We start from the raw sequence: 27,558 nt of genomic DNA on the forward strand, positions 1-27,558 counted from the left end.
ATAAAGTAAAAAAAAATTGTCTTGTACAGAAAGTGCTGGCAACATTAACTATAGGCGCCGGTGCTATTTTCGTATGTAATATCGCAAGTTTTCAAATATACTAGTAAACTGTTGACATTTTCTCCTCCTTTTTCTGAAATACTAGAACAGAACCATGATTCTGCATTTCAGTTTTGAGACAGTGTGTTTAGCTTGACACACCTATGATCTTTATCAATTTTTAAATGCTTTCTCATTTTTTTTAATTATATTTGCTATGTAATTCCAATAATTAACCTTTTACAATTGGGAGGCAATAGAAACATGACTCAAACTAACTGGCTAACACATTAATGTCTAGTACATACCTACTGAAGTAATAGCAGACATTAAGAAAAAACAAACCCAAAACACACAAACCCCTACACCCAAACACATAATTTCCTTTGAAGTTCTAGCAGTGACAGGTCAAGGAAATGCATTTCTTCTTCAGGATTAATGACAGACTGGTGTTAGTTGATGCACAGATACCCATGGCTAAGAGCCCTTAAGAAATACACCTAACTTCTGCCAACATCACACAGTTGGTATATGCACCCTGGTAACACCTACAACGGTACCAGGGAGCTTTGGTGGTTGTGTTTTTAACAGAGGAGGCACCTAAATATTTAAGAAATGGAGAAATTGTTGCAATACGTGAAGTGTTTTCTAACATAATACCACTAAGAAACCAGGACTAGACATCATACACTAACGCCTCTGAACGCCTGTAAGAGCAAAGTTGTTTGCGCTCTGAGGAGCTTGCAATGTACATAACATTCTTCCTCTCTGTTTCAGCCTTAAAGGACTATGAACAGACTGAAATGAAACTTGGAAGAAAGTTGTGTAAAGCATTAGGATTTAATGCTGGGAACTGAGAACATTAGTTGGATGTGAACATTAGAAAGAAAGACCAGGATCTTAGAAAGAAAACTGAAACTTTTGGGGGAAAAAAGCTAAATAATAGGGATATAATAATTAGCACTTATGGAACATATTTTTTTTCTGTTTCTTCACTAGATGATGGGTTTCCTAGCTCGATTTTTCTCTTCTCATTTTATAGTTCTCCCTCAAATGTAAGTAGCAGCGTTCGCTTTAAAATCTGCAGGTTGAACCTTCCTCCTTTTTTAATAATCCTTGATGAACATTATACTCTGTGTCTGTGTTTCTATCTTATGAGGGAGAGCTGCTTTAGACGGCGAATTGTACTAGTGCCCATGTTTAATAACTAACCAGAACACTTGCCCTTGACATTCTCAGCACTGTAATGCTAATTAAGCAAAATAAACAGAGACGAAATGAAAACCGGGCAAAGTACTTATCCTTCCTCACGATTTAATTTGGGCTCAGAAACACCGCTGACGGGACAGGGAAGCGGGAACTGCAAGTACGGCCGCGCACGAGCGGTGAAACGCTGAATTGGTTTTTTTAAACCTTCCCCTAATAACTGGTGATTTAAAGGTCACTTCAGACGAAGAACCAAGGTCACACAGCGCCAACCCCGCTCGCCAGGCGGCCCCCGGCTCCGCCGCTTTCGCGGGTCTCGCCGCGGCGGCGCGTCACGGCGCAGCGGGCAGCGGGGGCGGGGCGGAGCGCGAGGCCAGCGGCTCCCGGCGCCGCCTGCGGGAACGGGGGAAAGTTCCCCAAACTTCGCCCCGGCGGGGCGGGGCTGGCTGGGGCCGCCCCCCCACCCCGAGACCCCGGCGCGCTGGGCCCCGCCCCCTCGCCGGCGGAGCGCGGTCAGGCCGGGCCGGGCCCCTCCGCGGCCGCCGCCACCTCCCCCGGCAGGGGCGGGCAGGGGGAGGAGCGCGCTGGGCCGGGCGGCGCCGGGGGGACTAGGGGGAGCTGCTGCACCTGATACACCGGGGTGGGAGCGGCACTGTCCGCCGCCTGCGAAAGCCTCTCCCCGCCGTTAGTCAGCGCTGGTCGCGCTGCTTCTCCCTCCTCCCGCCCCTTCTGCGCGGAGCTGGGCTCTCGCTCCTGTTCCCCTCGGGGCCGGCGGTAGCGCGTCCTCCTCCTCCTCCTTCCCCTTGGGCCCCATGGCTTCGGCCGCCAGCGGCATGGAGGAGGTGCGCGTCTCGGTGCTGACCCCGCTGAAGCTGGTGGGGCTGGTGTGCATCTTCCTGGCGCTGTGCCTGGACCTGGGAGCCGTGCTGAGCCCCGCCTGGGTGACGGCGGACCACCAGTACTACCTGTCCCTCTGGGAGTCCTGCCGCAAGCCCGGCAACTTGGACAGCTGGCTCTGCGAGTCGACCCTGCACAGCGGTGAGATACGGCTGCCCCGGGACCTGCCCCGGACCCCCCCCTGCCTCCCCCCGACGCCGTTCCCCTCCGCCGGCGGCACCCCGACCGTGCAGCCGCCCTCCGCCCGGTCCCTGCCCCGTCTCTCCTTCGTCTCTTTCTGCTTTCTGTCTTCCCCCCCCCCTCCCCGGTCCCCTCCCGCTCCCCCGGCCACTGAGACTTACCCCCGCACCCCTCCCCGTGCCCTGGCTGCCCGGCCAGCACCCCCCGAGCCGCCTCTCCTTCACCCTTGCCTCCTCCGGGACTGTGTCCCAACCCCTTCCCGGGGCTGCCCCCGCCTCCCGGTCCCGTGGGTCCTGCCCCGCCACCCCCCGCCGCCCCTCCGGGCTCCCCGCTGCCGCCCCTGCCCCCCGCCTGGCTCTCCGCTGCGGCCGCCGCCGAGAAAAGTCCCCGGCACCTTTGTCCTCCCGCCCTCCGCACCCTTCCCCTTCCCGAGCCGCTTCGTCCGTCCCCATCCTCCTCATCCTCCTCCCTGCCGCCCCCGGTCCCTGCGCTTGCCCTCCCCGGGCTGCGCGGCCCCGACGTCTCCTCTCCCTGTCTGGGGCCGAGGCGGCGGCGTGTCTCTGTAAATAGCGTGTGCTAAGGGGGGAGCCCCGAGGGGCCGTGCTCGGCGAGCTGGTCCAGGGTGCAGGAGAGGTGTGAGGCTGGCTTCTGGGAACGAAAGGGGTGACGGATTCCGTATCTGCCTTGGGACTGTGTTTTCACAAGAGATGCCGAGTTTGGACTAGTTTTATTTTTCTGTGCGGCAGTTGTTCTCATACAGTGAGAAGCTGTTGGGGATCAAGTATCTTATAATTCCGCCCCCATTCCCCGAAGTCACTGTCCTGGGAATTGGGGCTCCCTAAACCAAACCCGTTTGTTATTTCGTCCCGAGGGAGGACGCCTGGCTCTCTCCATCCCCCCTGGGTGTGCTGGTGTGTGTCTCTCTCTAGCAGGTAGTGATCTTCCCATCGTCTTTCATACTTCTTTGCCTTCTTGCCACAGTCCCTGTTTTGATTTCTTGATGCTCATTCGTTCTTCAGGTTTTTTTAGGTCTTTGGTCATAGATTTCTTTTTTTTTTTTTTTTTTAATTTAATGTCATTTCACTATTGCTTGGAGTACTTAAAAACCGAGCTGTGAATGATATAAACAAGCTGCCTGTTGAGTACTGTTCAGTAAATTCTTTTGTAGTACCGTAATTGTTTCAATTTTCATGGGCCGTTTTATTTACTTTATGCCTGATAGCAACTTCTGGAGTCTCAATAGAAACATTGACAAATAAAGCCAGCCTCTCCCCCCGCTCCTCCTCCGTCTTCATCCCCATCCTTGTCCTTCACACACACACACTTGCATTGCTAAATCATCCATTTGGATCGCTGTGCTCTCCAGTTGGGTAAATCATAAGGGGACAAGATGTTTGTTTTAGGAAAGAAGGCAAGGGGCTGACTGTATCTTCTAGATGCTTTCCTTTTTCCTCACTTCTCTGAAATCCTTGTATAGGTTCTGGGAAATAACTGATCTCTGCTTGAGTAGAAATCACACAAGTTCCTTTGCTTCTGTCCTTATTTTTTTCTGTCATTGTGTGGAGTAATATTTGATGGTTTGAATGTTGTTTGGGGTTTTGTTTTAAATCACGTAATGCCAAAATGAATTGTAAAGAAATGTCAGTTTCAGTCAGTTACCAGGGTATCTACACAAACTTTGGACAGCTTTCTTTTCCTTCCTCAGTATAAATGGAAATTTATGTAGGAATGTCGGCTTCTACGTGTCTCCTTAGCAACGTGAATCCTTTGCCCCTTCTCCCTGTCTCCTGAAATAGTATCCCCTTGATTGCAGAAAGACTTTTCAGATGGCTTGAATGAGAACCTGCTTCAAATACCCCCCCCCCCCACACACACCTCTGCACACATTTTATTGGGCTCCCCCCTCAATCCATCTCACTGCCACGCATGCGTGTACACACACACACACAAGTGGGACATTAAGAAAAGCAGGACAGTTTATAGAACAGCATAAAAGGACAGTAATCTCTCTTGTTACTTTATTGGTCACCTGTCTGTTTATGGGAAGGTGGAAGATGAATGGGTGAGGATGGATAGGAATGAAATGTAGTTTTGTTGGATGCTATGTGTTGAAAATTTGCCCTCCCCTGGTGCTTTCTTCCATCCTGTGCAAAAACTTCTGCCTGTCCCGTTTTATTCAAGTTCCTTGAAAGAGCTTTACTTATTTTCCTCAGTTACTTTCCAGTCTAGTGGAGCCAGGTTTCACAAGCTACTGGGGAAGAAGTGAATGATTGTTTTATTTGAGGTAACTGGAACAAACCCTTTGCTTGCCTCATGTTTGGCACACAATGCTGCACTCTGAGGAGACCTGAAATACAAGAAACTGTACTGTTCTGGCTTTGCCTTCTTCTAGTCTGTTACAATTCCCATTAAAGTCAATAGGAAGGCTCCCAGTAAGTTCAGTAAGTTGGATTGGGCTCATATTTGAGACCATTTTGTGTGCTTGCCTTAATATTCTAAGTGCACTTTCCTCCCACATCGAGAATCTAGCAAGTGGTATAGTTTGGAGATAGTGCAGAGCTCCCACAGGGAAAGCTCTTTTAGCTTGATACCGGTGCAAGCAGCTTTGTAGCTAGCTAGCTGTGAAAAGCGGTAGTACACACAGGAAAAAGGCATCTTCACCCACGGTTTTAAGAGATTTACTTCATCATCCCTTGAAGGAGAGCACCTCAAGTGGCACCATCAAGGGCAAGCTCATGCTAGAAGCTGTTAAAGCATATTCGAGGTTTAATTAAAAACCTTTGCTGTAATTAGATGTAGGACCCCTGACTGCTATCAAAAGGGCAACTTAGTCGAGAGCAGAAGGAAATGTACAGAGCGTGATTACGTTGGCTGTTATATCAGGAAATAATCCCTCGGTTTTCCTTGAGCATTGCCAGTGCTGGGAGTATGTGTTCATGCATTCATTCATTCACTGCTTTGAGGGCTTTTTTTTTTATAGCTTGCAAGCAATCCTTTGCTCTCATACTGCTTTTAAAGTTGTGTAAGTACTTCACAATATGGATGGTGCAAGTATGTACAATAGTGAGTCAAATTAATTTTTAGAAGTCTGAAGATTATAAAATATCTCAATTTGCTTTTCTTCTTTTTGAGTCTTTGAGGTCTATGTAAATCAGCTATTCAATTTTCTTCCTGTAGTTGCAGGTGCTAGAAAGGTGTTCTTGCATATTCCTCGTCTCCCTCTTCCCTTGATGAAATTCTAAAGTTCCCACTAATAGCAACTTCAAGAGCTGAAAAACTACCAAAGTTGCTAGTATGGAAAGCCTCGTGATAAAATCTTGAGATCCAGCAATGCTGCTTTACAGTTTCACCAGCTGTATGAGCATAAAATTATTTTCCATGATCAAAGCTTAACTTGGCTAATGTACAAGTTGTCTTTAAGTCAGATGTATTTTAAACTCATGTGCTAAACTAAAAAAAAAATCTTACAGTGTTTCAAGTGTTCCTTTGGTGTGTTTAAACAACTTTTTTTTTTAGACTTCATTTGGAGTGGATTATGTCTAATTTGTGATGGTTCATTTACAGATTTATCAAGAGTTAAGAGTTATATATGAATATTTATTTCTATCACAGCATCTGCCTAAAATTAAATACATCTTATGTGCCACTGCCTGGTGTGTCCATACCTGTACAGGTGGTTGTCTTCTGCCTGCAGAATTAATAACAGTAAATTTGAATTTGTGCAATAGACTGCAGCCTTTATAGTTTTTTACATTAAAGATACACAGATATGATATGGAAGGCATAAGTGGTTTGATAGAATCTGATCTGCAGGTAAACATTGCATATTTTGACTTCAGTACACATATATGCTGTTCATAGAAAACAATGGCTCCTTTGCAGCATTTCAGTTTACTGTGAACATAGCATATATAAAAATACATTTGAATCATTTCATACTGATTAACTGTATTCATTCTGGTGAATGGGGTATATGGCTTTGTTACTTAACAGCCTGTATATTTGTTTATGCAACGTTGAGTTTTCCTTAACAATATTATACTCTTTAAGAACTGTCCATGCATGTTTTAAAGACAAAACATTCTCAAGGAAATAAGTGCAACAGGCTCTCTGTAGATGTTTAAACTTAGTGATGAACAAACCATAAAAGTAAGCTGAATTTACAGCATAGTGCAGTAAACCAATTTGAGTCTAGTTTTATGTTTATAATTCTGTTCTTATTTGTTCTTAAAATTAAAAAAAAAAAAGCATCGAAGTCTGCTCATTTGGTAGCACTGGAAGGGATTTAACCTTAATTATATATTAGATGCAGATATATGAATTGACATGGCTCAGTAGTCTTGGATGGTATCTGCTTGTTTTGAATCTAAGGACTTGTTCCAAGGGGAAATTGCTAGCTCAAAAGCAGCTTCCTCATTAGAAGATCTGGATCATTGCTCAGAGTTGATGTTGACACATATTTGTAAAAAGCTCAGCAAGGCTGATAGTTTGCTATAGAATAACATAAGAACAACAAATATAATTTTACTAAGTCTGGAGAAGGTGGCTCATACAATGTAAGAAGGAATTAATAAAACATTCCTACTGGTTTTGAAAACTGTAGTCTGTCATTTTGCATATTACTTTCTTTCATAATGATTCCCAACACTTCATCTGAAGGTGGATATAAAATCAAAAGCCACACTACTTCAAACTCAGCATCTAAGACCCTGAGCAAACTGAGCTAACTTTGAAGTTGAGTCTGACTTGGAGATTGGCCTTGCTTTCCACTGGGAGCTGAACTAGATGACCTCCAGAGGTCCTTCCCAACCTAAATTATTCTGTGATTCTATGACAACTGATACTCTGTTTATGACTGATGTCTACCTGGCTCCTTCAGTGTGTTCAGAATGCCTTGAATTTGTTAACTACCCCTAACAGTAGCCCCAGATAGAATATGTAAAGGTATATTCCCCCTTTTACAAAAGGACCGGTTATTTTAGCCTCAGACTTGCCAGTGCCATGCTCTGTGAGGGCAGCAGATCTAAGGCTCCTGTTCAGTAGTCTGGACCTTTTAGTATGATGGAGGCTACCATTTCAGCCACCCTTCTGCAACCAGCTAAGAGACATGATTACAGCAAATTTGTGTGTAATATATGAAGATTGTATGAGTTTGACTGATCAGGTCAAGAGCACCACACACCTTATCATTGATAATACTCTTAAAAAAAAAAAAAAAAATGAAGGAAGACTTCTAGCCTTAGTGGGTTATTGTTACTGCTGTTGTTCATTGCAATTTTAAAATCAGTAATATAGCCCGTTGCTTTAAATCTTGTTTATTAAATAAAGAAGTCTTGCACCAGTAAGCTAAAAGATGTTCCTTGTGTTAGGGATAATATAAGTGGTTTAAATATTTGATGAGATTTTATATTTAGAATCACATGGAGAGTAACCTTGCCTCTGTTACTGATTATTGGCCAAAGATGACCGCATAAGATTTAAGGTAACAAGCAGGAGGCGGGGTAAAGTCTATCCAGCTGTATTGCTTTATGTGTTTTTACTTGTTTTAGTTCTATGATATAAAGGCCATTGTTTTGATGGGAAGTACTCCTTGAACTATTTTAAATGCTAATTATTCTTCTCAAGAAACAATGGAATGAGTTTTGAAAATTACAAAAGATTGCCGGTTTGATTGAAGAACATCGGTAACTGTGGGAAATAATTACATTCCTGTTCCAATGCGAAGCGTACTTCTTCGTTCTTCAGATTGCTAAAATGTAGTAGTATATATAAAAGAGGTCAGAAAAGGTGAGCTTTTCTTGAAAAGCTTGTATAACACATCTCCCACACTTCTCTCCTAATGACATAATTCTAAGATTTCCAGGTTTTTGTGAGGTTCTTGGAGTTGTGGGTGTGTGCATTTTGGTTTTTTATTGAATGAATGAATATCCAATAATTAAAATGGAATAGTAGTGAGCTAATCTCAGAAGGATGCTGTGTATCCAATGGAAGAAATGCCTGAGTACATGCTGTACAATTCTGTGAATGAATTATAGATTACATGATTTTCTGTAATGCTGTGCTTGTCTTAAGTCCTCTGTTGGCAAAAGTGACATGCAATGCATATTACCTTTAAATAGAAAAATAAAGATCTATATAATGGCACCACTTAACTCTTCAATTGAAGCTGCACTGCATTTAAAGGATTTTACTCTGTGATTTTAGAAACAGTCAGGTCACAGATCAGAGAACAGCTGTACAACCCCTCCCCCCCCCCCCCCCCCAAGTGTATGTATTTTGTATATAAGAAATGTAAGCTTTAATCTTCAGGAGAGATGTGTGTCAGTGGGCAGATGAGGAAGCACTTGCTATGTTTCAAGTTGCTTATATATCTGTAACCCCTGCCCCCCAGGCATTAGACCATCTTGTCTTGCAAAATCTGTCTCCTCTGTGCAATAGCAGAGTTGCTTACTATATTTTTATTGCTTTTGTTGTTCAGCCTCATCTCCTGTAGAGAGGGGAGATAAAATTTCTGGTGGTGTGGAAGCACACAGAAAGTTTGAGTCTAGCAGTCTGAGCCACACATAGTGTGATGAACACGGCAGCTGAAATGGAAACATCAGACAGATTAATGCAGTCTGTATTTTATGCTAAACTGCTGTAGAGACCACCCTGAGAAACTGAGACCATTCCTGCTTTGTGTGCTGCTCACTTCTCTGGGAACCAAACTGTGCCCTGGATGCTCAGTGGCATCTTCAGGTGGAAGGCAGGGGAGCTTGTGCTTGCCATTAAAAGGTGAGCAGAGTCTGTGCAGTGGCTGCGTAATTATTCCCCTGACCCAGCAAGCACATCCTTCCCAGGCTGAGGAGGGTAGGTGGTAGAGCACCTACTGTCTGGAGCATCTTGCCAGCAGGCTGTTTGTTACCTTGCCTGGAATGGAGCTGGCCTCTTCCCCTCTGATCACAGTTATCTTGCTGTGGAGTAAAGGAAAGCCATAGGAGGAGCCCAAGTGAGAGGAACTCAACTCTGTAGGTGACCGCTAAGGACTTTTTCCCTCAAAGGTGAGACAGCCCTGAATCTGGGCTGCCTTACAGTAACGCTTAGCATTTTTGTATGTCAGTGAAAGGGTGTGTCAACAGCACCGGAAAGTTGAGAGGGATCAGTTAGGTAAGAGGCACTTCAAAGCAAGACTCAGATTTAGTTTCCCTTGTACCTGTTTGTTCACAGACCCTATAGATCTCATGCTTATCTTTTTCTGTCTTGGGTCTAGCAGACAGAAGAGGAGAGCCATTTCAGTCTACCCTAGTGGTTAAGAACTACTGGGAAATGGGAGCAGAGGTTCAAGTTTGGAGCTGGAGCTGGGAAGAAAAGACCTTGCAGTTTCTGAGAAGCCCTCTAACCCCTGGTACATTGCAGATAAGGAGGTGTCTGCCTTTCCTCCTTCATTAGTCAGCATTCTGTGTCTTGTCAAGACAAGACACAGACATACCTGAGTTTGCCCCAGTTAGCTGTTTTTTGGACATGTCTCTGTGCTTGTTCTCTTTTTCTTTGGCTGGTTCGAAATGAGCTCCATCTAACGATGCTCCACTCAGCATCAGGAACACTAAATCATCCTACAAGTGTCTTGTACAGTAAATGGAAAGTGACTGATGCCTTACGTGGAGCTGCTGAATTATCCTTATGAGGCACTTAGGAATTTTGGCATCCAGCATAAAATGCTCAATTTTCTGTTTGATTGTTGTAAAAATCCTGGTGAATTAGAGCTATAAGAAAGCCTCACTGTCAAGCCCACCTGTGTTGTGCAAGACTTGAGTTATTGAGGGCTTTGTCCTACATGCTGCTGTGTGTGGATGAAGAGTAATTTCTTTGGTAATAGCTCAGTATGTAAAGCTCCTGTTGAAGAAAAAGCAGAAAATAGTTTTGTCTTTCACAAGCAGCTTCTTTTTAACATATCTGTGACCTCACATTATTTCAGGTATTCAAATTAATGGCTTCCAGAAGAAAGCCTTGGTATAGAGTTCTGTCTTAAGGAAATTATGCATTCAGCCGCAGCTGGCTGGCTCCCACAGCTCTGGTAGCGCTTTTTAAGTGTCCAAGTGACTTTAGGATCCACACACACAAATCATCTTCATACTTTAGAAAAATCTTAATCCATAAAATAAAAAGAAAATGTAAAAGCCAGAGTAGACCTGTGCAGCAGCTAGCAGTAATAAGCATACTGGCCAAACTGACAAAGAACAGAAAATACTCATTTATTGTGATTTTTTTGTACAAGGCTCCACTGTGGAAAGCTGTGTCTAGGGCAACTCACTGGAGGTATGGTATGGATCCTGCAAGAAAGCGCTTTTTTCTGCAGTGTGCAGGAGTGTATGCTACTGGGTCTCAAAAGACTGTACTTGTGGTGCTGGCTGTAGAAGAGCAGAGGAGTATGGATCGAGTAACTTATGGACACTGGGCTTCCCATCTTTAGCCAATATCCCATTCATCCAGAGGAGAATTCATCTGAGCAGCTCCTTAAAAACCACCATTTTGGCTCGGGGGATGTTCCAAAGGACTGACTTCTCTGTGGAATAATTTTATGCGAGACCTCAATGGCCACTGCAGTACTTACTTTACCTCAGTATTCCCACTGAATTCAATGGAGCTTGGCCTTCCACAAGAAGTCTGTGCATCTGATCGTGATGAAGGAAGAACAAATCTTACTGATCCTGTGACAAATGCACTTTTAGACAATAGATTCTACCTTTTGTGTTTTTATATACTCACTACACTTTTTAAACTTGTTGGCTGTTCGATGGCTAAGCTGATGAGTGTTTATAAACTTAGAAATAGTTTTGAATATGAAGCAATTAGGAATATGTCTAGCTATCTTATTTATCTTAGTTGATATGACATTCAGTGGGTTATATTTAATTTCTTATGTGTGGGTGCCTTAACTTTCTATGCCTTACTTGACACATTCTTTCAAATTAATTATTCTTGAATTTAAATTCTGTATTACAATTTCTAAGTATTTATTGGCTGAGGGCAGGTATGTGATAAGTGGAAGCTTTGCAATGAATGAAAAAAATTTACTTAAGAGTGTTGTTGTGTTTTGTTTCTTACCAAGGTTTTGTTAAGTGCTGGAAGAAGGTCAGTCATAACCTTCATCATGTAACAGCTGCATGCATTTTCTTACTTCAGCCTTTATGAGGAGAGGACTCCATGGAGAACCATTGTATGAAAGAAAGGCATACTTGATTGTTTCTTAAGAGATTAATTCAGTTCACTTGCGTTATCTGAAAGAACCCTATACACAAATGTTTCACATATTCCACAGTACGTTTTTATGTTCACCACTTCTTTTACTGTAGAATACCTTGTAGATAAAATATTTAATTTTGGGGGAACTTGCTGAAAACATTAAATCTATGACAGTGCTAGCCTTTTGTGTTGCTCTTTCTCGTGTTGAAAAATGACCTAGTTATTAAAATAAACATTTCAGAACTTTGAGATGTTTTCTCTTTCATTTATGGCTTTTCCTGATTTTATCCCAATACTGATGTATTATTTTGCCCAAGAAATAGAGCAGGTAGAGCTGCTTTTAGTTAAAAATGAATATACAGCTTAAAGCCTTAGGTTATTCTGTCTGGGGGGAAGAAGGGAGGAGAGTCACACATTTCAGTGTGCAATTAACACTGTGCTTCCATATCATTAAGAAACAGGCAGAATTTCCAAAGAGCAATGAGGCTAAGCTGTCCTTACAAAAAGACACTGACTACAAGTATGAGGAATTAACTGAAAAAGAACATTATCATCATGGTTTGCAGGTTCATTTATATTTTTTAACTGAAGATGGTAATTTTAATAAATTTTACACGATATATGTTTTGAAAATGTGTTAAGTCCCTAGGTTCATATTTATATGTATTTCCAAATATTGAAACCCACATCCCTAAACTAATAGGCAGATTGTTATAATAAAAATTATGCAAACACTACCATCACCGTGAGAACTGCAGTGTATATTTCCCATGGTTATAGACACTGTGATGCTTCTTGTGTGGTACAAAAACATGTTTGGATTTTCAGACCTAAAAATAGTATACATTAAGTGAGGCTTTTCTTAAGAAATCTGTCTCAAGTTACTTAAAGATTGTAAAAAATGTGTTAATTCTAGTTGTTTGGATGGGATAGGTGGCATTATCAGTGTAATTCTTAACATACTGCTAAAATGGAGGAACACTGAAAAGAAGTTTTGCTTTCTGTTGGCTCTACAGTTACAAACCAACAAAGCAACTTCATTTGGTGTGGATGACAGTGCATTTTAACATCTAAAAGTTTATTAAGATTTGTGGAAGTGGGATTTTACTAGTTACTAACATGTCTCTTAGTGGTTGCGTAGTGTAAATAAACTGTAGTGATGTACAGTGAAAAATACTGATGTGCATTCTTAAAGTGTAACCAAATTGTGTTTTGAATCCATAAAACTAATAGATATAATCTATAAGGTCCCATTTTACTCATGTGTATGTATGTTTCTACTCTGAGAACAAGCATTCCCACTGAACTGCCAAGACTCCTGAACTGAGTACAGTAACTTATTTGCAAGATTGGTGCATGCCTAGAAATGATGCAAGCATATTTTGGATACTCTAAAGTAGGTTTATGATGTTTATGTTCTGTGTACCAGTAACACTGTGTAACAGAGCAATCTGCTGTTCCCATTTTGATGCTGTGTTATAAATCACTCCTGGGTAGCCTGAGGAACACTACAGATTTTTATTGTAGAAAACTGTGTTTGCTGTATGTGGTTATATTGTTGTAGCTATCTAACTTACAGGGTGTTCTTCCTTCAGAGGTAGTGATTCCGTTTTCTTTGGGTGTTTCTTTTCTATAAAGTCCAGTGGCCTAGATTTTTTTCTTAGAAAATAATTGCTATTAAGTAAGAGGCCCATGCAGAAGATTTTACTTCCTTGATCCAACATAAGCTTTATTTTGTCACCAGATCAAATGGCATTCAGAACTGAAAGTTAAGGTTTTTCCTAAGATGACAAGGAGATTTAAACATGTGGTTTCCATGGCAGGCAATATAGGAAAATTCAGACCAGTATTCTTGTGCACTAATGTCTGACCTTGGTGATGTTCTTTAGCCAGAATCCCCCTCAGCTGCAGCTCAAGGCAAAGGCTGGTGCCATTGTATGCTCCTGTGAACGAAGGCTGGATATAAAGAGGCAATTCCAGACATTGTGGCCCAGAGCACAATGTTCAATACCTAATCCTCAGCTAGTAGCGAAGAACATTAAGAGCCTCAGTTTTGTCCTACTGTCAACATCACTGAGTAGGTTCTATTACTCAAGAAATTAATTTTGTGTAACTAAGTCAGTTCTTTTTTAGTTGGGAGTGTGGGCGTCTCCCAACGCTCATTTGTCCTTTTACCTCCCACATCAGTACTATAGTAAGGTAGCTTGTTTATTTTTTAACCTTTCCAAAATCCTTAGATATATCTGTCCTGGAAGTTAAACTGTATTCTAACCCCACGCTTATATCATCTTTGCTTTAGTTATTTTCATTTGTTTGGTGATCTTGCTGATGTGGGTTTGGAAAGCAATGGGATACTCAACTTTTTTTCTGTTTAGTTGCGACTCCAATGTTGCATACCTTTTGTTTGCATTAGACTTTGGTGTCTGATCAATGTGAAGATAACATTTAATATTTTATTATTTGTAGTAGCTTTCAAAAAATCTTAGTTTCTGAGTTTTCCCATCTGGTACTTTGATTTATTTCATCAATTTTGTATGGCTTTTAACTTTGGGGCGATATGGATTTATGTGTCTATTCTTTGTATCTGTGTAATTTTCTAGTGCAAGGATTGCTTTCATGTTGTTCTGAAGTGGTCCATTCTGTTTATTTATTTCTGTATTTTATATCTGTAATGCACTCTGATATTGGAAGAATACTTTCTAAATCATCAGTGCACTAGCCACTTAGTGTTTCTGAAGGATCATGTCAACATTAAAACGCACTCTTCACAGCATTCTCATCCATAACTAAAATTGTATTTCCATCCCAATAATAGTAAAGCAGTGGGACACACAACAAACTGATGTTAGAGATTGCATGCTGACGGTAGGAGAATGAAAGATTGTTCCCAGCCTTGTGTTTTTCTCCAGTAAGAAAACGGGGAGTAAAATAGCTTGGAAGGTTGAGTACTTAATTAAAGTATTAGTAAACAACGTGCCTGGATTTCTAAAAAGAATGACAATAAATGTGTGTACTTGCACAAACACGCCTTTAAAATAACTTTCTTTTTTAGCAATGCTTTTATAGCTCTTCTATTGGCTTTCTTCTTTTAATCCCCTTCATCCTTTTTCATATAATATATGAAGGCTTTTTGGTGATAATAGCTGCCAGACTTCCTTTCCCAAACCCCACAGCTGCACTGTTGGTATCTTCAGCAGATTAGATCCCTCTTAAAATTGGATGTACTGTTTTTTAAAACCCTGACTTTTTCTCTTTTCAAGAAAATGTGAATTTTTATTGTCATTATTTTGGTAACCATAAGATCTCTAAATTTATTTTGGAAATAATCTTATTTTCTTTGCACTATGTAATGCATTTGGACATTTTATTCTGAATGAGTTGCTGGTATTTTCAAAGTAATGAGATGCACTGGATCCATAGGTCCTTTTCCCACAAGATGATTTTAGATCATCCTCCTTGAACTACTAAATAGTAGTGATAAAAAGTAAATAGTGATGTGATTCTTTTTCTTGATGCCTGTTATTGGAGAGACAAGGTCTGTTTTACAAAGAAGGACAGCACAGAGCCTGTGTCTTTCTAAAATGCTACAGAAGCTCTTAAGTTAGATTTTGGATGTTGTATGGACCCATGATGGCCATCAGCTTGCAAATGAATTTTGTTTTTTGTGATTTAAGACTGCAAGGATGTTGTTTATAACTGCATCCATTATGTGTGAAAATAACTAGAAAATAGACGGGGCCAAATCCAGAAGTTGCTTTTGGGGGAGGAAAACAAAAACCTGACACTTTAGGATAACTGACGTTTTAAAATGGACTTCAGATTTGACTCAGTCTGCATCTAATGATTCTTACTGCCTTTATCAGGGCTTGACTTCCACTTTTTTTTTTTAGTGTTGACTTTTTTTTTATTATTATTCCTTTGAGCATCTTCTTCCTTTACATTAGTTTTGTTATTCATATTATGTGGCTTTGGTACTTCCCAAGTGACAGATGTAGATGATGAGCCTCCATGCATTTATTTCCCTTCCTATGTCATTCTAATCAGCTCAAGTAGAGGTGTGACTTTCATTCTCTTCTGTGAGAAAGTTATGACAGACTGGGGGTCAGCTAACACATGCTAGCTAATCCTGACCCAGCCTCAATTTCTCATTCTAAATTGGACAAAAACCAGGGGACCAAATTATTCAATCTTACTCGAGCCAAAATCCCAATGAAGCCAACTAAGCCTTGAAAAAGTGTGGGAGGTTGCAGCACTTTGCTCCTGAGTTGCATCTGTTGTATAAGTGTTTCACTAATTAGGAGAAAAGAAATCCAAAGCACAGTTGTTTATTTACCTGAGTCTTGATGCAGCCTCTGTGTTCCTAATACTCTGCTGTTTCTGTCAGGTCTGTGAGCTTGGTTTACTGAAACTGTATTATTATTTTTTTCCCCTCCTTTTCCCCCTCCCCCCTAGACTGGCAGATAGCTACTCTTGCTTTGCTGTTGGGTGGTGCTGCCATTATTCTCATAGCTTTCCTGGTTGGGTTGATCTCTATCTGCGTGGGATCTCGGAGGCGGTTCTACAGACCAGTTGCAGTCATGCTCTTTGCTGCAGGTAAGCAGATAACCAGCACCATCACAAAAATTTCATGAGAGCTGCTCCACTTTTGTGAAGGAAGACATGCTTTGTTCTGCATACTAATTCAGAGGCATATGGTTTACTTCTGTGTTAACTCCAGTGAGATTTTTCAGGATACTGGTTCTGCAGAGCATTAATCATTTTTACAGTTGCACTATTACTAGTTCATAAACAATTATTTATTTGCATTATATTATTTTGTGAAGTACATGCAGTAGGGGAAACTACAGAGGGTAAATCTCAAAGTACCATTTTTAATCTGTGACTTTGTGCTGCTGGATGTCCCCGTTTTTATTCTTCATGCAAAGCCATTTCTGTTACTTTAATATTCTTCCTTTTACAATTTTAAAACAGGAAAAATAATGCCCAGATGTGAACCCTTGAAGCCCTACATGTGAAAATAAACAGGATTATGTTTCAAGGTGTTTATATATGCCCCTGTGCCATGAGGAATTAATTTCATTGTATCAGCTTGCTTAGTTATTAATTTAACAGGCTGTCACAGTGTAGTCCCTGTTTGGTTTTAAAAATATGAAAATGGAACAGTTTATATAAACTATCACAAAATCTTAAGGGAGACCTATGAATCTGAATTGTCCATAAGACTCGTCCAGTGAGGTGTAATTACAATATCAAATCATCTCCTTTTGTACGTTCTCGTGTTTTGAGGCTTAGTCAGCATGGATGTTTCTGTTTCTCCTGAGATTCACCAAGCATGGTTTGCCTTCATCCTGTCACTCATATCTGCATTGGAGCCAGCAGCTTAAGCCCCTTCTGATAGCCCATAATGAAGAGGATGACAGAACCTAGTCTTCGGGTTGTATTAAAAAAAGCCACTGACAAGGATATGAAAAGATAAGAGCGCAGAATTTGCAGGGTATTGAGGAATGAAACAAAGCTTCGGGAAAGGCTCCTGCTGCCCCCTGCTGTTAACGTTACCTTGATTGAACCGCAGTGCTTCAAGATGCACTTTTATTTGCTCAAGAAATATCAGTAGGTTATATTTCATTTGCTTTTAGGAAATGAATGCAACCTAAGATCAGATTTCCTGGGCAGCAATCAAATCTTTTTGTTCTACGTGTCATATTGCTTGCTTGGTTGAATGGATAAGGGCACTGGTGCCATTATTTTAAAATTTAGTATTAAATCTGAGATTATAAATCATGGTGGGCAGTTAACTTTGAGAGAAATGAGATTATTGAATTTCTGTAGTGGTTTCTTATTTGACTTTTGACTTAATTCCTCATAACAATGTGTAGTAACTTAGTAATTATTCAGCCATACACTTCCTATCTTGCCATATTGTTCATTCAGTATATAGTTAAGCTTATACTAAAAGAAGAACAACATTTTCCAAGGAAGAAATTTCCCCAAATCCTGCTGTTTGTCTTAAAGCTTAATCTGTTCTCCTCTACGTACAATTAGTTCTAGTCTTTACTACAAAATGTTGGTGGTAGGAGTGTGTAATGCTTACTTGCATCAAAAAGGAAAATACATTGGTGCTTTAGCTCATGAGTGGTGTTCACCTTTTTCATTTCTCTGTGTGTGTGTGTGCATGTGCATTTTAAATAGCCATGACCTGAAGCATATAAGAAGAGAGATGATGAGGCTAAGACAGCCTGCTCCATTCTTCTTCATTATCTGGCACATCTGAGGAGAATCCTTTTGGGATTTGACACTGACATTGTTAGTGGCATTTCCTACAGCTTTTATCTTTGATGTCAGCTATTTTTAGAGGTGAATATGGACTGGCATATCTTGAAAGAATTATGGAAAGAATCACCTACTGAAGAGGGGAGAGTTAAGATTGCAGCACAGTAGAGTTTGTGCTGTATGTAACTGTCCATGGATTCAAACCTTCACCTGTGGATTTCACAGATCTTTGAGGATAAGCCCCGCCCTGACCCGTGAATCTGCTGACAAGACCAAATATTCTATATGACTCTGGTTAGGAGTCTACCAGCTGCCTCTGGAAGAAGGACATGGGGTCAATTACCCAGAGACATTTAATGATCTGTGCGGGTGTCAGGCAGAAAACTTCACTATGTGGGAGAAAGGACAAAATGGAAAAGTCGTTTCCAGGCACTTCAGAGTACAAACAGTTGGCTCCAGGCATTTTTTTCTTTTAGTTTGATTTATTTTTATTAATTTTTCTTTTTTTTTTTCTCAGCTGCAGGTTTCAGTTAGCGACTCTGTAGGTAAGGGAGAAGGCTGACTGAGTAGGACTGGAAGAGATGAGAAAGCAAAGGGACAAAAAAAATAATTCAACCTAGATACTGAGAATAAGCCAGCAAGTGATCAACAGATGTGAATATGTTTAAAATGCATACTGTCAGCTCTGTGTAATGGGGAGAGGAACAGGAATACCTCAGGTAATGGAAAAACTTGGAGCATACAGAGAGGCACTCTTGCATGGAGCCACCCTGGCTCATACAGCTCTTATTTTTGGTCTAGTAGAGGTCACTAGCTTGTGTATTTGCTGGGGTGTTTTAGGGCTCCTGAACCAAACTGGCCCTCAAAGCTGCATCCTCAAAGTACAAGCTCAGAAACCTGTCAGTGTAGGAGTCTCATGATTTGCTTACCAGATAACTGAGTGCTGAGTCTTAATTTAGGGGTAGAAAGAGAAAGTGTAATTGTTGAAAGTCTATAAAAGCAAACAAAAAAGGTAATTTAAAAGATGTTTGCCTTCTGGGGCTATGCTTTAACAATTTTAACAATGTTTAGAAAAATAACATGTTGAGGTTAGTAAGCTTTTAACACGTTTCACAGGATGCTTTTACATGTAAGCTAGGGAAACAGTGGCTAAGTGAAAGCATTATAGGTGAGAGACTAAAAAAAATTATGCAGATAATATTTAGAGAATACTTTGAGGATGTATCTTTCTGTTCTGCCAGAGAGTCAAAGCACAGTCGGACTGGACTGTGTCTTGAGTTCTGTGCTATTACCCATTTTCATAATGATGTGGAAGATAGAATAAAAGTCTACTTGTCAGATTTTACAGTGAAGCTAGAAAAAATTGCAGATACATTGAAGGACAGAATTTGATTTTGAGAAATTGATGGAATGATCTGAAAAAGTAGAACTGACTTGATTGGGATGTTGTGCAAGTTGCTACAGGGTGGCAAAAAGAGTCATAGCATTAAACAGATACTGATGGGAAAGGTACTCTGTAGGTCATGTAGTGTAGTCAAACCTTCTTGTTGAGGCAGGACAATTGCTAACACTAGGTCAATCAGCTGCAGCTTTGTCTGTACTAGTCTTGAAGAACTCCAAGGATGAAAGTTCCACAGCCTCTCCAAGCATCTTGTCCTGGTGCCATACTACCCTCTTTATGGTATTTTTTCTTTCCTGATGTCCATCCTGAACCTCTGAAACTGAGATTGCCATTATCTTAGATTGCTTGGTGCTACAAAGAGGTTTTTTCTATCATTGTTGCAGCTACATTTTCAGGTAACTGTAGGCTGGTTTGAAATTGCTCCTTAGCTGCCTCTTAATGAGTCTAAACCTAGCTCCCTCGTCCTCCTCTTAAGGGTTATTTGCTCAAGTATTCTGATTATATTGGCAGCCCTTTGGACCCTTGTCTTTTGATTGGTGAATTCATGTTCACTACTGATTGCTGCTTTATTCTGCATGTGCTTGGAGGTGGAATTCAAGAGGATGTACTCCATGTTTCCAGGGATTGAGTTGAGGCTGACCAGCCTATAATTCTGTGGATTTTTCACTTCTAGCCTTTTTAAAGATGGACACAACATTAACCTTTTCCCAGTCATCTGAATATCTCCTGATCACTGTGATTTTATAGAGGACTCATGATCACAGTGGCCAACTCTTTCATCACCCTTGGATCAATCCCATCTGTCCCCATAGATATGGATGCAACTTTGTCATCCCTAACTTGTTCCTGCACTGCTGACACTCTCCAAAACCATGTCACTTAGAGGTCTTGGAGAAGGCATCATGGTGCATCAGCTATTCACTAGACTGGCTTTCCTGTTCATCATTGTATGAGTATGTTTTCTGAACTTAATTTGCAACTAATGTACCTGTGGAAATTCTTCATTACCCTTTTTGCCATTTCCTGCCTTAATATTGGGTTCCAGCTGGGCTTCAGCCTTCCTGATTTTCTCTCTAGGTATCAAAAGAGTGCTTTTATACTCCTGTCATTGTCTATCCCTGTTTCCTGCTCGTGTGTGCCCTTTTCTTGCACATTCATTGAGAAACTCCCTGTTTGGCCACCTGGGCCTCCTGCTGAAATTCCTGGTATTCCTGTGTAGCAGGGTGCATGTTCTTGAGCTAGCAGTATTTTAAAAATTAGCATGGACCCCCTTTCTCTTCATGCTACTTCCCAATTAATTGCATAGGTTGTGTTAAGTACAAACAGCTTCCTAGAGAGCAGTTGCATGTGTGTTAATCTTTGAAACTGCAACACCCTTTGGTTATTAATGAAGTGCTTTACTTATGTGAATGAGCAGGAGGAATGGTGTAGAGATCAGAAATACAGAACTTACTAGCCAGCATCACATTTTCATAAATATAGACCAATTAGAAAGCCACACCATAAGGGTTTTTTTTGACAGCAAAACTGCTATAGTCAAACATTTGAACAAGGAAAAAAAGATGACTGAAATCATATTTTCCTAATTTTAAAGCATTTGTTGTGATTTCTGCATGTTTAATATGGTGAGTACCTATAATTGCATATATTTCTTAGAAATGGAATAAAACTAGTGTTCCTGTGCAATTGCCTTGCAAGCATCATAGTGCTAGTCATAAAAATAGGTCTAAATTTGAAGTGAAGAGTCTAGTTTGAGATGACTAGTCTTTTTTGAGTATTATTGTGAAGTGGATTTTTTTTTTTAAAGATTTCTTTTGCAGCCTTTTTTTCTACTGGAAAAGACTAGCACTTTTGAAGAAAGACAGTACACACGCTTCCCATAAGCAGGTCACCATAGCATGGAATTCCTTTAAATTCATCAGAAGCAAATCAATAGTTGCAAGCATTGGTTTCAACATCTTTTTGGCTCATACTGGTCACTTTTCATAACTTCACTAACTGTTGATTCTAGCCCACACAGGTCCCTTCCCACTCTACAGGGAGAAACAATGACAGGAGGCAAAAATAGTGCAAGGTGATGACAATGTTATGCAGTGTGGCTGTTTCCTCTGGCCAGTTGCCAGCACTTCCTTTGAGTTTTACAATAGTGTAACTGGACCAGTAGTAGCAAAAGCAGGAACCCTCACTATAAAAAAGGTCTAAAATACCTGTTGTGGGTGTTGCTGCTTTAGCAACGTGTTCCTCTTCCAAAAGAATAACTTTTTTGTTTTGTTTTGACAAGTCCAATCTGTAGATTAAAATTCAGCATACTTCATATGTTACATTGGGGGAAGGTGGAGAGCTTCCTTGATTGTCACTTGGCACACAGGCACCGGTTTCTGTACTGAGTCAGCAGAGGTACTTCATCCCCAGTTCAGGAAGCTACTAAAAAACTTGCTTATTTCCATTCATGTTAGGAAATCCTTTTTGACTTTGAATGGTCTTAAAGATGTGTCTGAAAGCTGAGCATATGTTCAGGTGTTTTGGGATATAACGATGCTCTCATTGTACAGAAATGGAATGTATAATCTTTTCATAAGAGTAGGTGCTTCCCCTAGTGTATCCTGTCAAAATTTTTCCAGTGTTGCACAGTGTTTTGTGAGCTGGCAGAAAAAAAATTATATTAAAATGGAATAACACAAAGTAACAATTCAATAACTTTAGGATTAAAAAAATCCTGGGGATTTTGGTATCCACATCAGAAAATCCTCTATCCAACCATTATTCAGATTGTCAGTCTCAAGTAAGAGTCCAAAGATTAGTCTGTAGGCTGGGGGGCTGGGGTGGAGAAATTTCCAATGAGTGTTTTGTAAAGTGTTATCACCGAGGGTGTAATGAACATTGGAAATCATCTCCACATGCCAATCCCATCCAAAGGACGGGTGAGCGTTAGTCTCCAGGGCTAATGAAAGGTGCCGGTTTGACAACACTAAACAGTGCGTGTGGGAATGAAAAGGCAAATGACAGATTTTGAGTGTGCAAAGTGTTCGAGCAGTAAGAGAATATAATTAGTGTTATTTATTTTCCTGCAGTTTCTTAGTGGCATTTCAGAAGGGCTTCCGTAGTCCAAAGTAGTATTCCTCTCTGTTATTCACTGGCTTTTTGTGTTGGCGCTGGCTTTGTAACAATTCTCTAAATAGTGGTCGTTCTTCTTACAATACCTAATAAACTGTAAAAAACCACCCAGTCAGTGTTAAAGAAAGTAGTTATGGCATTACATTGCACACCATTGAACTTTTATCAGAGTGTGTCTCAGGCCTGCATATACTTAAGCATGTGCTTAACTGTGTGGATGTGCCTACCCTGCCTGTAACCAGGGGGCTGGGGTAGTTTGCAGAGGCAGTCACGTGGTGAAGTCTTTAAAAATTTCTAGTGTTAAATGCTGGAAGGGAGCATTGCGGTAAGACCATATCATATATTTGAGGGGCAAAAAGGATGTTTTGTACATTCCTATGATGTTTAGTATTTTGTGGGTGGCAGAACGAGAGGCCTGAAGAATCATCATGTAGCTTGTTCTTGTCTTCATGTGTAATTTTCACCTGCTAACCTTGGAAACTGTTGTCCCAATTTTCTGTTAACAGTGCACCTGAATTTAAAAGAGAATGGATGACAATGAAACTGAAATCTTTTTGTGAAAATGGGGGTTCTTCATCTGTGTATTTTCCTTTTCAGGTTACTGTATGTGGGTTTTTTTGATGTAGCACAATAACTAGCAGGTTTGCTGAATTTCACTGCAGACATGTGGATCAGGCTGCAGGAGATCTGGCTCTCTTAGAGACAGTGATGTAGAAAGTAATGATTTTTATGCTTTTTATGGCCTTGGATTTGATCTGTTTTATTAGCTTGTTTTTTATCATGAAGCATTTCTGACCCACCCCCTAAATTCATAATACAAGGCAATGTCTTACCAGTTGGAAGTTTAGTGGCTGATCAAACTTTATAGATTCCTTGGTATTCTGTGTAACAATATCATTAATTCTGATTACAGTACAGTAATGCATATGAAATATGTAGTTCAGTGAGTCTCTACTGAACATAAATATGTATCACCTACTACAATGAATTATTTCTAGGCTAAGTAAATTATTTGATTCTGAGCTATATTTCATAATATTCATTCTTGTTTCTCATTTTGACTTATTTATAATAGGTATAGAACAAGTGATTTTAGTTTTGTTATTATGGAAGGAATAATGACTGCAAACTAAAATACAAAGAAGTGGGAAAAGATTGCTTTCACTGTTTATTTCATGGACATGTGAAGGATCATCGTTATACCATAGCAATAACATTTGTTCATCCATGAGGGAATATGGAGGAACTACTCTGTTCTCTGTGAATGAAATGAAGGTGATCTGTTTTTCAAAAAGAGCAGTACTTAGAAGCCAAAAATGCACCAAGAGCATTTTAAATGTGAATTTCAATTATGTGATGTTTTCCTTGTTTTATGGAAATTAAGGCTTCTTCTGACATTTGTGTTTTTTTCCTCTTTCAGTTGTTCTTCAGGTGTGCAGCTTAGTCCTTTACCCAATCAAGTTCATCGAAACGGTCAGCTTGAAAATATACCATGAGTTCAACTGGGGCTATGGCCTGGCTTGGGGTGCAACTATATTTTCATTTGGGGGTGCCATTCTTTATTGTCTGAACCCTAAGAACTATGAAGACTATTACTAGAATCATTTAATGAAAAGAAAAAATAACAAAAGGATTACCCCATCTTTTCTAACTCACAGTTTTTTTAGAACACTCGTGGAGCACCAAACAGTCTGCTCTGTTGATAAAACAGCCTTTGCCTTTTGGGTGTGAACACTATAACCCGCTTTTACAACCATTTAAAAGAACTGCAAACACTAGGATTGCTGATCTTACATAGGCAGATGCTGCAAGCTGCTGATACATAAGCTTCATTTTTCCTGACAACAAGCAAAAGGATCTATGTGACAGCGATCATTGTGAGAAAACTAGTTGGAATGAGAATGCAATGCCAGCATCTGCTATTGCCTTCAGGGGGGCAGCTGGTATAGTCTCCATTTAGAAGTTTCCCTGTATCATAGAGGATTCAGATGTCTGATAAGCAGGCAGTGGCATCTTGTACAATAGGCTGTGTTGGCCCCTTGTTACTTGCTCAAAAAAGCTCTTAAGGAATTAGTTGCAAGTGACTGTGTTGAGGGCAGTGAATGTAACTGGTTAATGACTTGTCTAATATCTGCATTCAACAGTCTTCTGGGAGAATAATTTAAAAAAACAAAACCAAGCCACCAACCACACAGGATTTCATGAATTGGTAATCGACATCACTGTGCCAGCTGTAGCAGATTGTTGAAGGAAGTCCAAACACGGAGACATGTGCTTCTGACTGTGTAGTTGGAAGTTGTCTCAGCATTGAGTATTTTGCTGGGAGGGTGGAAATAAGGGGGAGTAGAAAAAGACCTCATCTCTCCCTGAGGCATCTAAAATGTATGAATGAATTGCAGTTGTCCTAAGTACCCATTTAACTTCCGAACATTGTCATGAAAAGAATGCATATGGAACAAGTTCAGTTATATTTTTGAAAAGTATTTGTTAGTATAAATGAATATATAGAGAGTACAAATATAAATGCAGAGGAAGAGAGATGATTCGTCTTAAAATTGTAGTATGAGCTGTGATGCAGGGGTTAAAATACTAACTTTGTACGCATTCTTGAAAGTCTTGGATTGGTACCCCGAATTTTGGTTGGTGTTACAAAATAAATATGAAATGGTTTGTCTTCTGTATATGCCCTTGTACAGACTCTGTGTTATGGGAAATGCTTAAAAGTTCACATCAAGTTAAGGTAGAACTGGACAAAACTACTTGCTATTCCATGTGTAATCTAGTACTTACTAAAAATCCTTTTCTAAGGCTGTTACAAAGAAAAAATGGCCATTTTTAAAAAATCTAGTTAGGTTGTGAGTGTCCCTGATCATCAAGAATACAGCTGAGACCCCATCATGTCCATATTAAAACACTAGCACTGCAGGAGGTAATCTCTTGTTTTTAAACACTGAGTTTATAATGGACTGGCTGATGATTATGTACATCTAATTACTCCTTGCTTAGTATGTTTCCCACTTAAAACATCGAGAGACTGTACTTGTGAAATGAAACCCAAGATAAAATAGGGAAAACTTTCACATGAATTTAATCTGCATCACGTTTATTTTTGTTTACAATTTGCTTATTTGGATATTTTCGATTAATTATGAACATATTTTTATACAATTCTAATCTTTAGAAATAACTATTTTTTTTAATGGAGGAATTTAAAATATATTCTGTGTGGACCTCTGCAAAAGCAGATATGCTGGGGTTGCACATCCACCTCTACACAAATGGTTTTGCTGGTTCCACGGAAAAGACTGCTGAATTACTCGATGTTAAGACCGCATCTACAGTGTTAATGCTTGTGCCACTGTTTGCAGGGCACAGAGGTTCTACAATGACTGTGGGACCACAGAGCTGCCTTTAGGAGGTTGTTGTGAAAGTATTGCTGACGTACAGAGATGGTTTATAAAACTCTGGGGCTCTCTGGAGTTAGTATAAAACTGTGGGGCTCTCTGGAGTTAAATCTTTACTACCATGGCAGAATATTCCATATCAGCAGTCTTTCCATGACCGGTTGTGATTAATTAGATTAGATGGAGCAAAACGATAGCTTGACTTGGAAGGGATTGTATGTAATGGCTGGAGAACAAAAAGTATGGGAGAAAAAATTATGACCACTTGTTTCACAGGCACCACAAAGCATTTGTAACCCTGCTTTTTTTTTTCCTGAGACTGACTTAAGGCGGATATTCAGTATATAGTTAACTCTGTATCTTTCTGAACAGCTATGTAGTTCTGCTTTTATTTAGCAGCATGGAGAACATTGTAGTTTGGCATGGGAATTAGGTGAACATAGAAGAACCCACTGTGAGAAGATGTCTGTACCTTTCTGGGAGGACAGTGTTTTGGTGCTGACATTGCATGGCATTTAGCCTATGCTGACAAGAAGGTACAGTGCTGAACCAATATCGTATCCACAAATTCACCAAATATTTTCTTTATGTAGAGTTTGAGCGAAAACAACTGTCAGGCCTAAGGCATATGCAAATTAATGGCATGCACTCTGAAAGTCACCCGGCTGTTAATATGAAAGGTGTTCAGGCAAAAAATTTACAAACGTCAATGCCTGAAGATAAGGTTCTTCATTCATATTTGAGCCGAAGATATGATTTTCAGTCTCAACAGCTGCTTTTCCTGTTGAAGATAATGCAGTCTATTAGGACCCACCTCTCAAACTCCTCAGGTCCTTTGTGTTTGGGCATCCAGTACATGGGTTTAGGTACCTACCTTTAGCTTATGTTGCTACTACTATTTCTTTTTTTTCCCCCCTTAACAAGGCCTATTTTGGCAAGCATTCTGTTTCTCAGCACTGAATTAAAAGTAAATACAACATAATGCTGATTTTTTGTTTCTAGACACAAAAAGGATACGTATCGGTGTCTTGAGTGTACATATGACAAATTAATCATTTTGTATGTGGTGTTTGTGTCATGCCACCGTTATTTCAGTTGTTTCACTTTATCTCACTGGCAGGATGATTTACTCATGCAACAAATCCATTGTTTTTCTTCCAAATATATATGAATAAATATATATATAGCAAACTTGCAAGCAGGGCTAGTTATTTGTATTTTTTAAGCTTAAAGTATACCGTCCGGTGCTGACAAGTACCTAGCACCTCTTCTGGATTTCTTGCACAACTTCGTTTAGCTTTTGTAAATTTTAAAAATAAATATAGAGAACCTATGTGTTTGAAATATAAATGATATATATGGATTAGCATGTAACTGTATATTATTAAACATGCAATGAACTGACTGGTAAGTGAAGTCTAATCTTATGGCTAGCAATGTAATTTATTCAGACTGTATTTTTGTACAGAGCAGTGCACACTAACCTATTGCCTCTGTGTCCTCTATAATGCCTAAAACTGTGCCTAGAAATTTCATTTCTGTCTTTGAAGGAAAAAAAAGACAATGCTTCATGTTGTTGATGGTATTGGTTTTTCTGATGTTGTTCTTTATTTATTTTTGAGAAGTGTATGGTATGTTTATTAAATGAATCCATCAAAATACGGTTCATTTTAAATGGTCATTGTTAGCAGGGAAAGACACTTTTTTTATCAAAACTTTTAAGTTTGCAGTTTTAATACCATTTCTGCATTTCACAATTTTTGTAGCTTACATGGTTTTATGTGAAAAAGTAACTGAAATAAAAAAATTGTTACACTAACCAAA

The 27,558-nt window shown here is 40.1% G+C and overlaps 1 protein-coding gene across 1 annotated transcript; it reads left to right on the forward strand.

Annotated features, from left to right (window-relative positions):
* TMEM47 (transmembrane protein 47) lies at nt 1–27,558 on the forward strand. Its single transcript, XM_074858563.1, has 3 exons — nt 1–2,283; nt 15,997–16,137; nt 23,751–27,558. The coding sequence occupies exons 1-3, from the start codon at nt 2,058–2,060 to the stop codon at nt 23,927–23,929; spliced, it is 546 nt and encodes a 181-aa protein (XP_074714664.1). The 5' UTR covers nt 1–2,057; the 3' UTR covers nt 23,930–27,558.

Source organism: Strix uralensis, chromosome 2 (genome assembly GCF_047716275.1).
Source record: "Strix uralensis isolate ZFMK-TIS-50842 chromosome 2, bStrUra1, whole genome shotgun sequence".
In the NCBI taxonomy this organism is placed as follows: Eukaryota; Metazoa; Chordata; class Aves; order Strigiformes; family Strigidae; genus Strix; species Strix uralensis.

Excerpts from the sequence above, each read along its gene's own strand:
- TMEM47 (XM_074858563.1), top strand. The coding sequence starts at position 2,058 with ATGGCTTCGGCCGCCAGCGGCATGGAGGAGGTGCGCGTCTCGGTGCTG. Across the intron at positions 2,284-15,996 it reads CGAGTCGACCCTGCACAGCG|ACTGGCAGATAGCTACTCTT; the intron begins GTGAGATACGGC and ends CCTCCCCCCTAG. Across the intron at positions 16,138-23,750 it reads AGTCATGCTCTTTGCTGCAG|TTGTTCTTCAGGTGTGCAGC; the intron begins GTAAGCAGATAA and ends TTCCTCTTTCAG.